At 50.4% G+C, this 14877-nt stretch overlaps 1 protein-coding gene across 2 annotated transcripts in view; it reads left to right on the forward strand.

The window, feature by feature from the left end:
* The window catches only part of FBLN1 (fibulin 1), a 99532-nt gene that overhangs the window by 61578 nt on the left and 23077 nt on the right, over positions 1-14877 (forward strand). For both annotated transcript variants that reach the window (XM_054469819.2, XM_063663382.1), the window contains 2 exons: positions 10789-10931; positions 13259-13390. In XM_054469819.2, the coding sequence (XP_054325794.1) occupies positions 10789-10931; positions 13259-13390 (275 nt within the window). The remainder of the gene's footprint in view (positions 1-10788; positions 10932-13258; positions 13391-14877) is intronic.

Genomic DNA, 14877 nt, shown 5'->3' on the forward strand with positions numbered 1-14877 from the left:
ATACAATACATGTGATACTCACGGGATCCTTCATAGGCCTTACACCAGTCCTGCCAGGCAGGTAGTTATCCTCATGAAGACTCAGAGAGGGCAAGTGATTTGCCCAAGGTCACACAGCTGGTATCCGAGCCCTGGTTTACTGAGTCGCAGATCTGGCTGTTGCATTCTGCCACAATACCTCCACTGAGGGCCTTAACCCCCTGCCTTCCTCCATCTCCTCCACCATGGTCCAGCCAAGCCAGTCACCTCTCCCGCTCTGCTCCTCCCAGCATCCATTCACCTCCCCTACAGCTCATTCTTTGCTTAGCAGCTGGAATGATCTTTTAGCCTCTGCCTAAAACCGTTCCTGGCTTCCTTACCATTTGGGTTAAGGCCTCCAGATCCTCAAGATGTCTGAAGGCCGTGCCTAATTTAGTCCTTGCGTGCAATTTCCAGGCTGGCCTCAACTTGTTCTATCCTTGCCCACTTCCCTTGAGCCACGCTGCAAGCTCTGCTGCCTCGGGCCCCTGGTACGTGCTTTGCACCCTTGGCCTGAATGTTGCTTAAACTCCCGCTCATGTGCCTTCCTCAGAGAGGCCTTCCCTGCCACCCCTGGCTTCTGTTTTCTCTGTCCGTCGTTCTCATGACCCCTTTCGTTCATGGTACTTGTAACAGGCTGCGGTTCCTGTTGACTCGCGTTTCACATTTGTCTTCCCCACCTTCCAAAAGGCTCTGTGAAGGCAGGGACCAGGTCTGTCTCATTCAGTGTGGTGTTCCCAGCTCCTTGCAAAAAATCTCGCGTGCAGAAGGTGCTCTGTCAATGTCTGTTCAGGGAACAGATGACTCTGCCAGCCCTGGTTTATGTCACTAGCATTTCTGTGGCTGTGACACTGTGCTGACACCGTCTCCAGGCAGAAATCGAAGAAGGAAAGGCAGAACACCCCAGCAGGGTCAAGTAAAGAGGACTGCAGGGTTCCTCCATGGAAGCAGGGGTTGGGGGATACCCACCTTGATGCCTAGTGAGGAAGATGGACCTGGACAGACAGTCAGCCCCACACCTCGCACTGAGCAGCTGTGATTGTGCCACGGGAGCATGAGCCCTTTTCCCCACGGCCCTCGCCACTTTGTCTCCCGGCCCTCTTTCTGATCATACCTGGTCTGCACCAGCCTCGAGTCTCCCATATTCTAGTACATTCTCCAAGATGCAGCCCAAGAGCCTCTCTGAAGGACCAGTCTGGTTACGATGGTCTGAGCTTCCTTAGAACCTTCCATGGTTGTCTTTTCCCAGCAGATGAAGCCTAGCCTCCTTGGAATGGCATTGGAGGCCTGGCCTGATCTGGCCTCTGCCCACCCTTTGAGCTGCACCTACCCCACTCCAGCTCATCCATGTGCTTGTGCTCTGGCCCCATGGGGAGGCTTGCCCTTCCCTGAATCTGCCTTCTTATGGCTTTAGCATGTGCCATGCTGTCCCCCTGCAGACTGCCATTCTCCTTGCAGACTTGGCTCAGAAGTCACCTCCTCAGTGCAGTCAGCCTGAGCTCCCCTGGCCCCAGGCACCTCCATCAGAGCATTTACCCCATTGTGTTGTGGCTGTTTCTTAATGTCCCCGCTAGCCAGGCTTTTTGAAGGCAGGGATTGTGTCTGGTTAGTTTCTGTATTCTCTGCAACTTTGCAATGTTTGGCTTGAAGAAGGAGCTCAGTAAACATCTGAATAAACATGCGGGTTGATGGATGGATGGACAGACCAATGGATGGGTGGATGGATGGTGGATGGATGGATGGATGGATGGATAGCATTTTTAAGGCTTAGTTCAAATATCATCTCCTCGGCCAGGTGTGGTGGCTCACGCCTATAATCCCAGCACTTTGGGAGGCCGAGGCAGGCAGATCACCTGAGGTCAGGAGTTTGAGACCAGCCTGGCCAACATGGAGAAACCCCGTCTCTACTAAAAATACAAAAATTAGCTGGGTATGGTGGCAGGCGCCTGTAATCCCAGCTACTCAGGAGGCTGAGGCAGGAGAGTCACTTGAGCCCAGAAGGCAGAGATTGCAGTGAGGTGAGATCGGACTATTGCACACCAGCCTGGGCAACAAGAGTGAGACTGTCTCAAAAAAATAAATAATTGTCTCCTCTGTTTAGCCAGCAAGCCACAGCAGGGGTTCTTGTCCTATTCAGGCATCCATTCGTCCGGGGCGGGATTACTCAGGCTGGAAGGAACACCTGTACTTTCATGTGCATAGGAATGTGAAGAGGTGGGGGAAACCTCTCAGGGGCTTTGGAGGCTACCCAGTGACCTTCCACAGCTTGCCAGAAGCTCCTCTGCAACATTCCCACCAAGGGGCTCTCCTTTGCTTGTGGAACTCCCTGCCTCCTGAGGGGTCCCGTTGCATTTTGGGATCCCACCGAGGTTTGCGTGTGTGCCTGAGTGCGCCGTGGGAGTGACAGCTGAGTGCTCACCCCTGTCCTGCAGCTCCTTGGGGCTCCTTAGCCATGTTCCCAGCCCATGCTGCTGACAGAGGACACCATGCAGGAAAAGCAAAATAAGAGCAGGAGGTTGAATTTCCTTCTTGCTATTTACTAGTTCTGTGACCCTGGATACGTCGTCAGCCTTTCAGAGCCTCAAGGCCCACCTCATGGTTGATTTTGAAGATGGCCTGAAATAGGCCAGCAGGCAGCGCCTGATACAGAGTAGGCACTCCATAAGTGTGAGTGTGGGTTTCTTCATTCATTGGAAGGTAACTGGGTGTTCGTGTGGCTCTTCATTGAAATGGGGATGAACATTCAGAGAGTTTGGAGGGATCCAAGGTCATATGTGGAGCTGACATCACTTTTGATTCCTAGAACCTGTGCTTTCCTGGTTGTGTCACTAGTAAATCAAGCTCCCAAGGAGAAAAGACAGTAATAAGGGTGATTTTTATTGTAATGATAATAATAACAACACCAACAGCTAACACATAGAGTGCTGACCATGAGACAGGCACTGTTCCAAGCACGTAATTTGTTTACTCCTCACGGCAGCTTAGGGAGGCAAGCAGTGTTAATATCCCCATTCCACAGTGAGGACAGGGAGGCACAGAAAGGTGAAGGAACTTGCCCAAAGTTCCACAGCTGGTTTCCAGTGGCACTGGGATTCAAACGTAGGCAGTCTGGGCTGGGATCTGTGCTCTGAACCCCTGTCCTGCACTGCAGCAAATACTGGGGAGAGGCAGCATCCCTGGGAGAATGAGACTGTTGCTCCAGCCCCATTTCACAGAGCCTGCTCTGCCATTCCCAAACTCAAAACAGAGTATCTTATTAGCTAAAGGAGGAGGCAGTGTGGTAAAGAGGAAAGGGCTATGAGGCTGGAATGAAATAAGATATGCAAAATGGACCAGGCATGGTGGCTCATGCCTGTAATCCCAGCACTTTGGGAGGCCAAGGCAAGCAGATCACTGAAGGTCGGGAGTTCAAGACCAGCCTGGCCAACATGATGAAACCCCATCTTTACCAAAGATACAAAAATTAGCCGGGCCTGGTGGTGCACACCTGTAATCTCAGCTGCTCAGGAGGCTGAGGCAGGAGAACTGCTTGAACCTGGGATACAGAGATTCCAGTGAGCCAAGATTGTGCTGCCACACTCCAGCCTGGGCAATAGAGTGAGACTTTGTCTCAAAAAAGAAAAAGATGTGCAAAACGTGTAGCATAGACTCCGGAAAGATGCAGATGCATTATTTCTGAAGCTCTTTGGTTCCCAACCAAAAAACATCCAGACAACTAGACAGGAAAATAAAACTCCATGGAAAACATTGACAGCTAAACAAGGTATGGTTGTCTGCAGTTCAGGCCCACCTGCATGACTTTGGCATCTGTGCAGGAAAAAACAGTGGCAGAACCCCAAAATAATGAACAGGTATCCCCAGAAAGTGTACTAGGTGCTTTGGGGGAACAGCAGCTGAAAGTGGGAGGCATTTTGCTCACTCCAGGGGCCAGAGTGCGTACAGAGCCAGTGGCAGGGAGGAAGGGGCTGGCGCAGGCTTGCTCTTGGGAGCTTTTGAAACTTAGCCACCACAGCTCCCCCTGAGGTCAGGGTCTCACACGAGGGACAGACTGCTGGAAATGGAACAGAAATTGTGTAGGAAAGAGACCCTAGAGCCTGCAGGAAGAGAATGTCCTGGTAAATGTGGAAGAGTGTCAGGAGGTGAGCTCTGCAGAGTCAGGAAGATAACTGCGAATGATACTCTTTCTCAAACTCCAGGAAAACTAATTTCCTCTAAGGATGATCAACCCAAAAGCATCAAGGTCAAATTCCATGGATGAGTTTGTATAACAAAGTACCATAGACTGGGTGGCTTAAAATAATAGAAATGTATCATTTCGTGGTTTTGGAGGCCAGAAGTCCAAAATCAAGGTATCAGCAGGGCTGCACTTCCTCTGAAACCTCTAGGGGAATGCCTCTTCTGTAAGGGAATGCTCCTTCTGTAGAGCATGCTCCTTCTGTAGGGGAGTGCTCCTTCTGTAGGGGAATGCCTCTTCTAGGGAAGTGCTCCTTCTGTAGAGCGTGCTCCTGTAAGGGAGTGTTCCTTTTGTAGGGGAATGCCTCTTCTAGGGGAGTGCTCCTGTAGAGCGTGCTCCTTCTGTAGGGGAGTGCTCCTTCTGTAGGGGAATGCCTCTTCTGTAGGGGAGTGCTCCTGTAGGGGAGTGCTCCTTCTGTAGGGGAATGCCTCTTCTGTAGGGGAATGCTCCTTCTGTAGGGGAGGGCTCCTTCTGTGGCGGAGTGCTCCTTCTGTAGGGGAATGCCTCTTCTGTAGGGGAATGCTCCTTCTGTAGGGTAGTGCTCCTTCTGTAGGGTAGTGCTCCTTCTGTAGGGTAGTGCTCCTTCTCTAGGGGAATGCCTCTTCCGTAGGGGAATGCTCCTTCTGTAGAGTGTGCTCCTTCTGTAGGGGAGTGCTCCTTCTGTAGAGGAATGCCTCTTCTGTAGGGGAATGCTCTTTCTGTAGGGGAATGCTCCTTCTGTAGGGGAGTGCTCCTTCTGTAGGGGAGTGCTCCTTCTGTAGGTGAATGCTCCTTCTGTAGGGGAGTGCTCCTTCTGTAAGGAAATGCCTCTTCTGTAGGGGAGTGCTCCTTCTGTAGGGGAGTGCTCCTTCTGTAGGGGAGTGCCTCTTCTGTAGGGGAATGCTCCTTCTGTAGGGTAGTGCTCCTTCTGTAGGGGAATGCCTCTTCCGTAAGGGAATGCTCCTTCTGTAGAGCGTGCTCCTTCTGTAGGGGAGTGCGCCTTCTCTAGGGGAATGCCTCTTCTGTAGGGGAATGCTCCTTCTACAGGGGAATGCTCCTTCTGTAGGGGAGTGTTCCTTCTGTAGGGGAGTGCTCCTTCTGTAGGAGAGTGCTCCTTCTGTAAGGGAATGCCTCTTCTGTAGGAGAATGCTCCTTCTGTAGGAGCATGACTTGTCCCAGCTCCTGGCGGTTTGTTGGTGATCATTGGTGTTCCTTGGCTTGCAGCTACATCGCTGCAATTTCTGCCTTTGTCATCACATGATCTTGTGTGTTTTTGTCGTCACATAGCCCTCTTCTTATAAGGATATCGGTCATCTTAGATCAGGGGCCCACCCTACTCCATTGTGACCTCATCTTAACTAATTATATCTGCAATGACTGTAGTTCCCAAAAAGGTCACATTCTGAGGTACTGGGGATGGAACTTTGCCATCTTTCTTGGAAGGACATAATGCAAACCATGACACCCATACAAAGTGTTAGGGGCTGAATTGTGTCCCCCGCCAAATTCATATGTTGAATTCCTAATCCCCAATACCTCTAAAGTCCCTGTCTCCAAATGCGGTCACATTCAACGAGGTAATTAAGATAAAAGTAAGATCATATGAATGGGCCCTAATCCAATACAACAGGAGTTCTTATAAGAAGAGATTAGGGGCCAGGTGTGGTGGCTCACGCCTGTAATCCCAGCACTTTGGGAGGCTAAGGTGGGTGGATCACAAGGTCAAGAGTTCGAGACCAGCCTGGCCCACATGGTGAAACCACATCTCTACTAAGAATACAAAAATTAGCTGGGCATGTTGGCATGTGCCTGTAATCTCAGCTACTTGGGAGGCTGAGGCAGGAGAATCGCTTGAACCCAGGAAGCGGAGGTTGCAGTGAGCCGAGATCATGCCACTGCACTCCAGCCTGGGCGACAGGGCAAGACTCTGTCTCGAAAAAAAGAAGAAGAAGAAGAAGAAGAGATTAGGACACAGACATGCACAGAGGGAAGACCATGTGAGGAGGACACAGCGAGAAGTCAGACTTCTACAAGCCAAGGAGAGAGGCCTCAGAAGGAACCAAACCTGCCAACACTTTGATCTTGGACTTTCAGCTTCCAGAACCATGAGACAATCCATTTCTGTTGGTTAAGCCACTCAGTCTGTTGTGTAGCAAACAAATGCACTGCTATTATAAGCAAAACAGGAGTTCGAGACCACCCTGGCCAACATGGTGAAACCCCGTCTCTACTAAAAATACAAAAATTAGCCAGGTGTGGTGGCGGGTGCCTGTAATCCAAGCTACTCAGGAGGCTGAGGCAGGAGAATCACTTGAACCCGGGAGGCAGAGGTTGCAGTGAGCCAAGATTGTGCCATTGCCTTCCGGCCTGGGTGACAGAGCAAGACTCTGTCAAAAAAAAAAAAAAAAAAAAGAAGGAGAGAGAGAGAGAAAGAAAGAAAGAGAGGAAAATAGAAAAATCGCGTCAGAATTAGAAGAAAACTGAGAAATGAAGTAATAGACCAAAGAAACAAAAAGTTAAAAATTTCAGATGTAAATACTAAACTAGACGGAACACAAAAGTGAATAAACAGATAAATAGAAGTTGAAAAGAACAAAAAGTTTTAAAAATCAAGAAAGAAATAATAAGAGATGAAAGGCTTGAAGAAAAAGTGACAAATATTCAAAATCTGTAAGAAGATCTGACATTTAGATGATAGGACTCCCTGCAGAAGAAGCCAAATACATGGGGAAAATACTATACATGATCTCAAGAAAACTTCTCATAAATTAAAAAAGAGATTTGAAATTCCACATTAAAAAAACACACAGCATACCTGAGAATATCAACAAAAACAACCAACACCAAGACACATGACACATTCTTGTGAAATTATTGTACTTTAAAGAAAAGGAGGAAGGCCAGGTGTGGTGGCTCACACCTGTAATCACAGCACTTTAGGGGCCAAGGTGGGCGGATCACAAGGTCAGGAGTTCAAGACCAACTTGACCAACATGGTGAAACCCCATATCTACTAAAAATACAAAAAATTAGCATGGTGGTGCACATCTGTAATCTCAGCTGCTCAGGAGGCTGAGGCAGGAGAATTGCTTAAACTTGGGAGGTGGAGGTTGTAGGGAGCCGAGATCATGCCACTGCATTCCAGCCTGGGCAAAAAGAGTCTCAAAAAAAAAAAAAAAAAGAAAAGAAAAGGAGGGAAAAATAAACTATGCGCATTTAAACAAAAACAGTAAGTGATTTATAAGGCAAAAAAATATGCTCTCATCAGACTCTTTGACAGCAACACTTTATGCTAAAAAAAAAATAAAGAAATAACATATTAAGGACACTCAAGAAAAGTTAAGCCCAGAATTTTATACCTAGCAAAACTGACTTTCATGTACAAAAAGCACAAACTATTATAACCATGCAGCATTAAACATTCAATTACTTCTAAAACTACAACTAAATGAGTGTTATAAGGAAAAGAGTATAGTATGAATTACTGGATAGCTCAGACAATGTAGACATAGCACATTTTTTTTAAACTCTGAGCCGAATAGGGAGAGCATATCAAAAATTATTTTCAATAATTATGTTACTCATGGTAACTTTAGAATTGTTACCCTGAGGCTACTGTGTAGGTAATGTGGGATAATGATGGGATACTGTATGTCCTTGAGGACCAGGATTCTGATATGGAAGAAAGAATATGCCTTTATAATACAGAAGAGATTAATTAAAAAACCATATGGTCCTTCTTTTGAATTGGATATCAGTATGAACTCTTGGTGTATATTAGTTTTTAAATGTTCACTGAAGAGGCCTAGAAACAATGACCAACCCCCAGCACTGAGCCTCCCTAGTATCCAGACTGTGGTCTTGATAAGCCATTTCTCACTAAAAAACAAAAACAGGCCAGGCACGGTGGCCCACGCCTGTAATCTCAGCACTATGGGAGGCCAAGGCGGGCAGATCACAATGTCAGGGGTTCGAGACTAGCCTGACCAACATGGTGAAACCCCATCTCTACTAAAAATACAAAAATTAGCTGGTCGTGGTGGTGCCTGCCTGTAATCCCAGCTACTCAGGAGGCTGAGGCAGGAGAATCGCTTGAACCCAGGAGGTGGAGTTTGCAGTGAGCTGAGATCGCACCACAGCACTCCAGCCTGGGTGACAGAGCGAGACTCATCTCAAAAAAATATATAAAAATAAAAATAAATGAAAAACAAAAACAGAAATACAAATCCAGGACTTCTTGGAGAAATGGTTGATTCCAGGTCTTGGGCAGTAAAAGTATAAAATGAGGCTGGATCATCTTGTCACATCAGATAGCAAGAAAGCTGTGAAAGACTACAAGGACTGGGCCAAAAGGACCCAGGAGCCAACTTCATTTTCCCTCTGGCAAGAGATGGGAAAATTTGAGTTTCAACAAAGGATAAAAATTGCAGAGGATCAAACCTCATCAGATTGGCTTCAATCACGGGTTCATACTGATTTTTTTTCCCCCAAAAAAATCCTTTGGAGAATGATAGAGCACTAGTTAGCTTATTATCCTGAAAATTAGAAAATTCAAGGAAAGAACCAAGTATTGATCTGCTATTTCCTGGTAATTAAATCACCATAGCACATGAAGGGAAGCATCTGTTTACAGGAGTAGTCTAGCTAATAAATGGAAATGAAATCGTAGAACCAGACTACGGGCATTTTGCAATCCTTGATGAATCAGTGGGTGTAGGCCTTGAGCATCAGTAGATGCTGTCCTCACAGAGACAGCCAGTCACTGTGTGGCTCTCACTGAAGACGCACTACCACCTACCATCTTGCCAAAGGGACTGGGCCTGCATTGGATCAGGCCTCTGGATCCGGCTGCCAATGTCCAAGAAATCCAGTGGATAGAGGACCATGCTGAACTGCACCATGAGGATGCAATCAGCAAAGTGCAACCTGTAGGAAACGCAACAGCTCAAATTCTTCAGGTTCTTTAATAGATAAGTTGTATGGAAAATAAAGGAGGCTGGGCGTGGTGGCTCACACCTGTAATCCCAACACTTTGGGAGGCCAAGGCGGGTGGGTCACCTGAGGTCAGGAGTTCAAGACCAGCCTGACCAACATGGTGAAGCACCATCTCTACTAAATACAAAAAATTAGCCAGGCATGATGGTGCATGCCTGTAATCCCAGCTACTTGGGAGGCTGAGGCAGGAGAATTGCTTGAACCCGGGAGGCGGAGGTTGTAGTAGGCCGAGATTGCGCCATTGTACTCCAGCCTGGGTGACAAGAGCAAAACTCCGTCTCAAATAAATAAATAAATAAATAAATAAATAAATAAATAAATAAAAAAGAAAAGAAAGGAACAGAGAAGAAACCTGTAGCTTAAAATGGACTTAAAAGGCAGAGCAAAAACTTGTTGATGGACAAGTCTGAATGATTGTGTCTAGAGACGCACACTGATGTGAGAAAACTATAAAGAAACCCAAGTAAGCCGGGCGCGGTGGCTCAGGCCTGTAATCCCAGCACTTTGGGAGGCTGAGGTGCGCGGATCACAAGGTCAGGAGTTCAAGACCAGCCCGACCAACATGGTAAAACTCTGTCTCTACTAAAAAGAAATACAAAAAAATTAGCTGGATGTGATGGCGTGCGCCTGTAATCCCAGCTACTCAGGAGGCTGAGGCAGGAGAATCGCTTGAACCTGGGAGGCAGAGATTGCAGTGAGCTGAGATTGTGCCACTGCACTCCAGCCTGGGCGATGGAGCGAGACTCTGTTTCAAAAAAAAAAAAACCCAAGTAGGAGACTGCTGTGGGACTCAGGCTAGGGGTCACTGTTGGGTCGCAGGAGGGGTTGAGCTCTGTCTGGCAGTTGTGGGGCCTTTGGTGGCTGGCCAAGTTCTCTTTCTTGACCTGGGTGGTGATTATAAAGGCGTTTGCCTTATTATAACTCGTTAAACTATACTTTCATTTTGTGTAATTTTGTATCCGTGTTTTATTTTATGATCAAGAGGTTGTAAAAATCTGTCTAACACAGTAGCTGGAACCCAGACCTCTGAGAGACTGTAGCCTCTTCTCCTGCCTCCCCATCGCCTGGGGATGTGGAGTTGACTTTCCTGTGCTGGGCATCGAGCTTGGCGCTTTCTATCTGCCCTGCTGCCCAGCCTCACTGTGGGCTCTGAGAAGGCAGGACCATGTGTCCCTTGTTCACTTTGCTGTCCCTAGCACCTGGCGCCTGGCACTCAAAACATATTTGTTGGGCAAGTGAACCCGTGACTCTATTTTGCCATTGTAGCTATTGATGCTCAGTTCGCGTAGTTGACAAATTTCCAAGCTGTGCTTATCTGCCAGGGCATATGGAAGCTGGAGGGTGTTTCTGGCATTTAGGTCCCGGTCCAGTTTGCAGGAAGGGCCATGAAGCCTCCCCACAGAGCAGCCAGGCTGCAGAGACCACTGTCGTTCTCTGATGGAGCTGTCTCTGAGACAGATGCCCCTGCCCTGGCCACCTGCTCCTCCTCCCTGGACCTCGGCCCCTGTGGGAGCTGCTGTCCCAACTTTCCCGTCAGCCTTGTGTGCTGTCGTTCCCCTCAGGCTCCAGCAGGAGAAGACAGACACGATCCGCTGCATCAAGTCCTGCCGCCCCAACGATGTCACATGCGTGTTCGACCCCGTGCACACCATCTCCCACACCGTCATCTCGCTGCCCACCTTCCGCGAGTTCACCCGCCCTGAAGGTGAGTGGAATGGGTGTGGGGGTCCCAGGGCCCCCTAGGGCCTCCCTCGGCTTCAGCTGAGGGCTTGGCCTACAGGAGTCGTTCCTTGTAAGATGTGGCCCAGGCTTGGAAATGCAGAACTTTCTTTTTTTTTTTTTTTTTTTTGAGACGTGAGACGGAGTCTCACTCTGTCGCCCGGGCTGGAGTGTAGTGGCGCGATCTCGGCTCACTGCAAGCTCCGCCTCCCGGTGCACGCCATTCTCCTGCCTCAGTCTCCCGAGTAGCTGGGACTACAGGCGCCCTGCACCATGCTCGGCTAATCTTTTTGTATTTTTAGTAGAGACGGGGTTTCACCGCGTTCGCCAGGATGGTCTCAATCTCCTGACCTCATGATCCGCCTGCCTCGGCCTCCCAAAGTGCTGGGATTACAGGCGTGAGCCACCGCGCCCGGCAACTTGAAATGCAGAACTTTCTTGGCATCTGTGTCCCCCCCACATTCACCTGGCACGGCAGCATTTGGCCCATTCTCAGCTCTCCGTTCAGGTGGTCTTTTCCCATGGGTAACGGTGGTTCTGCAGAGAGCCATTAAGTGCTGATTCTGTGACCAGCACTGGAGAATCAGGGAGGGCCTCCGGGAGGAAGTGATGGCCAGGCTGGGTCCTGAGTGGTGAGGTGTTTGAGTGAAAGGGGGAGAAGGGGAGAGGAGGGTGCCCAGTGGAGCAGCACATGGCCAGAAGGGTCTGGAGGTATGGGGGGGCAGAGTGGGCATTTGAGGAACTGAGCCAAGGTTTCCTGCTCGAGCGGTAGAGGCTTGGCAAGAGGTGGGCTGGAAGGATAAACAGGAGGCTAAAATTGGAGTTGGGCCTTCAACCCCCAGGCTTTGGGGGAACCATCGGAAGGTTGCAGTGGATGAGGTTTGCATATAGAAACATCATCCTGTTGATCCAGGGCCAGGTGAACTGGAGGGGCCAGACGGGGAGCAGGAAGCTCAGGTGTAACCCAGTCAGTGCTCCCACACCCCGGCCTGGCTCTCTAGGAAGCTCCTGGCATGCAGTGTAGACATGTTGTGTAGCCTGCCATCACTGCACTGTTTCTCTGGAGCAGGGCCCGGGCTGCATGCTCCCAAGCCTGGCAGAGGGCTATGGATGGAGCACTGTCCTGCTCACCTCGCTTCCTGGCTGTGCTGCCCGTGTGCCCGGTCCCCAGCCACCCCCACCCTCTAGGGAGTCCCTATCCCTGGCCTACGGAGAAGCATGCCATGATGAGTTCATTCAGCAGTCGTGGACAGAGCCCCTCTGCGTCAGGCTCTAGGGACATGGTGATAAGAAGGAGTCCTCCCACCCTCTCAGGGGAGGCATACAACGGAGCCAGCCATGAGGACACCAGTGTTTACACCATGACACAACCATGCAGGGGGTGGGGGGAGGAGAGGCTTCCCCAGCACGTGGTTGCCCAAGGAGCCGTCCCCAGTCCCAGCCCCCCTAGGCTTGCTCCTCCTGTAAAGGAACAGTGCTGAATTGTCACAGGGTGGCACAGACTTGGGTCAGAGAAAATAACTAACTGGTATTTGCCTTTTGCAAAATGATGGGGTTTCACCAAACCACATACAAATCCTTCCCAAATCCCCAGTGGCTGGTTTTGCGGCCTCTCTGGCCAGCCCCCGATCTGAGTGTTGGTTATCGCAGGGAGCCGAGTGCCGTTGGGACACCTGTTAGCATCTTGGGCCCAGAAAATCCACACCCTGACCTTAAGTGCTGAAAGGACCTTTAGTGGGTCTCCGCTGGCTTCCTTCCTCACCTTACAGGTGAGGAAACTGAGGCCCACAGAGAGGACTCCCCCAAGACAGCCCAGAGCTGGGGCTGCCCTGCTTCACTGTCTGATCTGGGAGATGGACACACCCGGCAGAGAGCCCAGGCCACCCTGAGTGGTGGCCCCCCTGACCCGAGGCACTATAGATGGGAGAGGAGCCCACCCCTCTGGCCTTTCTGCTCTCTCCCTCTGTCCCCTCACTCGCTTCCCTCCTCTGGTCCCCACCTTCATGAATATGCACAGTGACTGATGACTTCTCACCAGCCCTTCCTCTGATTAGTTCTGTGTCCCCGAGGAAGATCCAAAATCTCTCCTGACTTCAGTTCCCCCCCCTATAAAACAGGGATAGGCTATGATATAGTAAGGTCCAGACCCCTCCACCCTCCCCACACAGGGGATCTCTGGCTTCATTGACGTTGTCTCGTGAAAGGGCCCTGGGTTAGGTCTTCATTCCCCAAGGGTGAGTTCCTGGGGACGAGGCTGGGACTGGGGCTGGGGCCAGGCTATGCTGAGCCCTTCTCCATGCTGTGCCTCTGCAGAGATCATCTTCCTCCGGGCCATCACGCCACCGCATCCTGCCAGCCAGGCTAACATCATCTTCGACATAACGGAAGGGAACCTGCGGGACTCTTTTGACATCATTAAGCGTTACATGGACGGCATGACCGTGGGTGAGTGGCTGGGAATATCAGCTCTGTCCAGGCACCCCTCCCCCTCCACCCCCAAACCCTCTCTGGCCCAGCCCAACTCCCATCTGAGTCCCCTCCCCAAATCCAAGCCCACCCAACCTTCAGGGCCCAGCGCCGAGGCCACCACAACTCCCAATCAGTCTCGGCCGGAGGAACAGCCAGAGTGGGGAATCCTGCCTAGGATCCGACCTAGCTGTGCCACCCGCTCTCTGGGTGACCCCTCCGGGTCTCGGTCTCCCTGCCTATAAAATGGGTGGGTTCCAGAGAGCTCTGTGTCTCACAACCATGAATTTCAAATGATGTCACCCAAGTGAAGTGCTTGCCCTGGGGGCTGGCACAGTCCCGCGGTCAGTGGGAGCTAAGAGGATTGTTATTCTTGGGGTGCAATGGAAGGGATAGCAAAGTAGGAGTCAGAGGGCCTGAGCTCTGGTCTCTCAGCCTTGGAAATAGCTGGATTCACCATGTGGCCTTGAGCAGTGGTCGTCCCCTCCCCACGCATCAGTTGGTAAGAGGACCAACGCCACTCTGTATGCACAGCCCATCTGAATGGGGAGCTCACTGCTCTTTCTCCCTGGAGATCTGGTGTTTAGGGAGCGTGAAGGGAGGCTGGGGCATGAGGGGACTGTGGAAGTCCTGTTGGTGGGTGCAGGCTGGGGAAGTTGTTTACAGGCGGGGGCAGGGCCCTCCCTGGCTAGCAACAGGCTTTAATGACAACCTACTCGTGTGAAAAAATATCCAGGCCCACTCCATTCCGCACACTTGTTTCTGTCATTCATAGCCCCTCTCCTGAACTGTCACATTTTAAAAGATTTACAGACATGGGAAATGAAAACGGTGGCATCTGCCATTTTGGACTTGGATTTATACTCTGAACACTTTCAAAGCAGCTGAGCAACAGACGGACAGTCCCTGCCCTCCCCTGGGCCTCAGTTTCCCCATTGTGAACTGGGAGGAGTCCAAGTCCCTTAGGTGCTGGATTCCGGGAGGTCCTAACCGGAACCGGCGACCGTGCAGTGCTCACAGCGCAGATTGTTTTGGAGCGCGGCCTCCAGGTGGCGCTGTTGGACCTTGGAAGCTCAGTCTTTGCCCCTCAAACCCGACGGTTGTTAAAACTGGCAGCTGGAGAAAGGGAATCGTTATTCCCCTCTTGCCAAAGAGCCATTTATAGCACCTTTACAAGCTTTTAAATGGGTTTGCATGTTGTAAACATGACTGAGTCACTGGGGGGGCTCCCCAGCCCAGCCTCTTCCTCAGCTAGCTGGCAGCAGGAATAATTAGTTAATTACAATTAATGGTGCATTAGCCCTCGCCTGATTCCAAGGGGAAGGCACATGGTTTGGTTGTCGGCCGTTGTGAAACTTGCTGCTTGCCCTTGAGTCACTCCCCACTCTGGGCCTCAGTTTCCCCCATTGTGAAATCAGAGTTTAGATGAAGACAGCCTTGAGGGTACTTCAGGCCCCTGTGCAGGA

This window comes from Pongo pygmaeus, chromosome 23 (genome assembly GCF_028885625.2).
Source record: "Pongo pygmaeus isolate AG05252 chromosome 23, NHGRI_mPonPyg2-v2.0_pri, whole genome shotgun sequence".
Taxonomy (NCBI): Eukaryota; Metazoa; Chordata; class Mammalia; order Primates; family Hominidae; genus Pongo; species Pongo pygmaeus.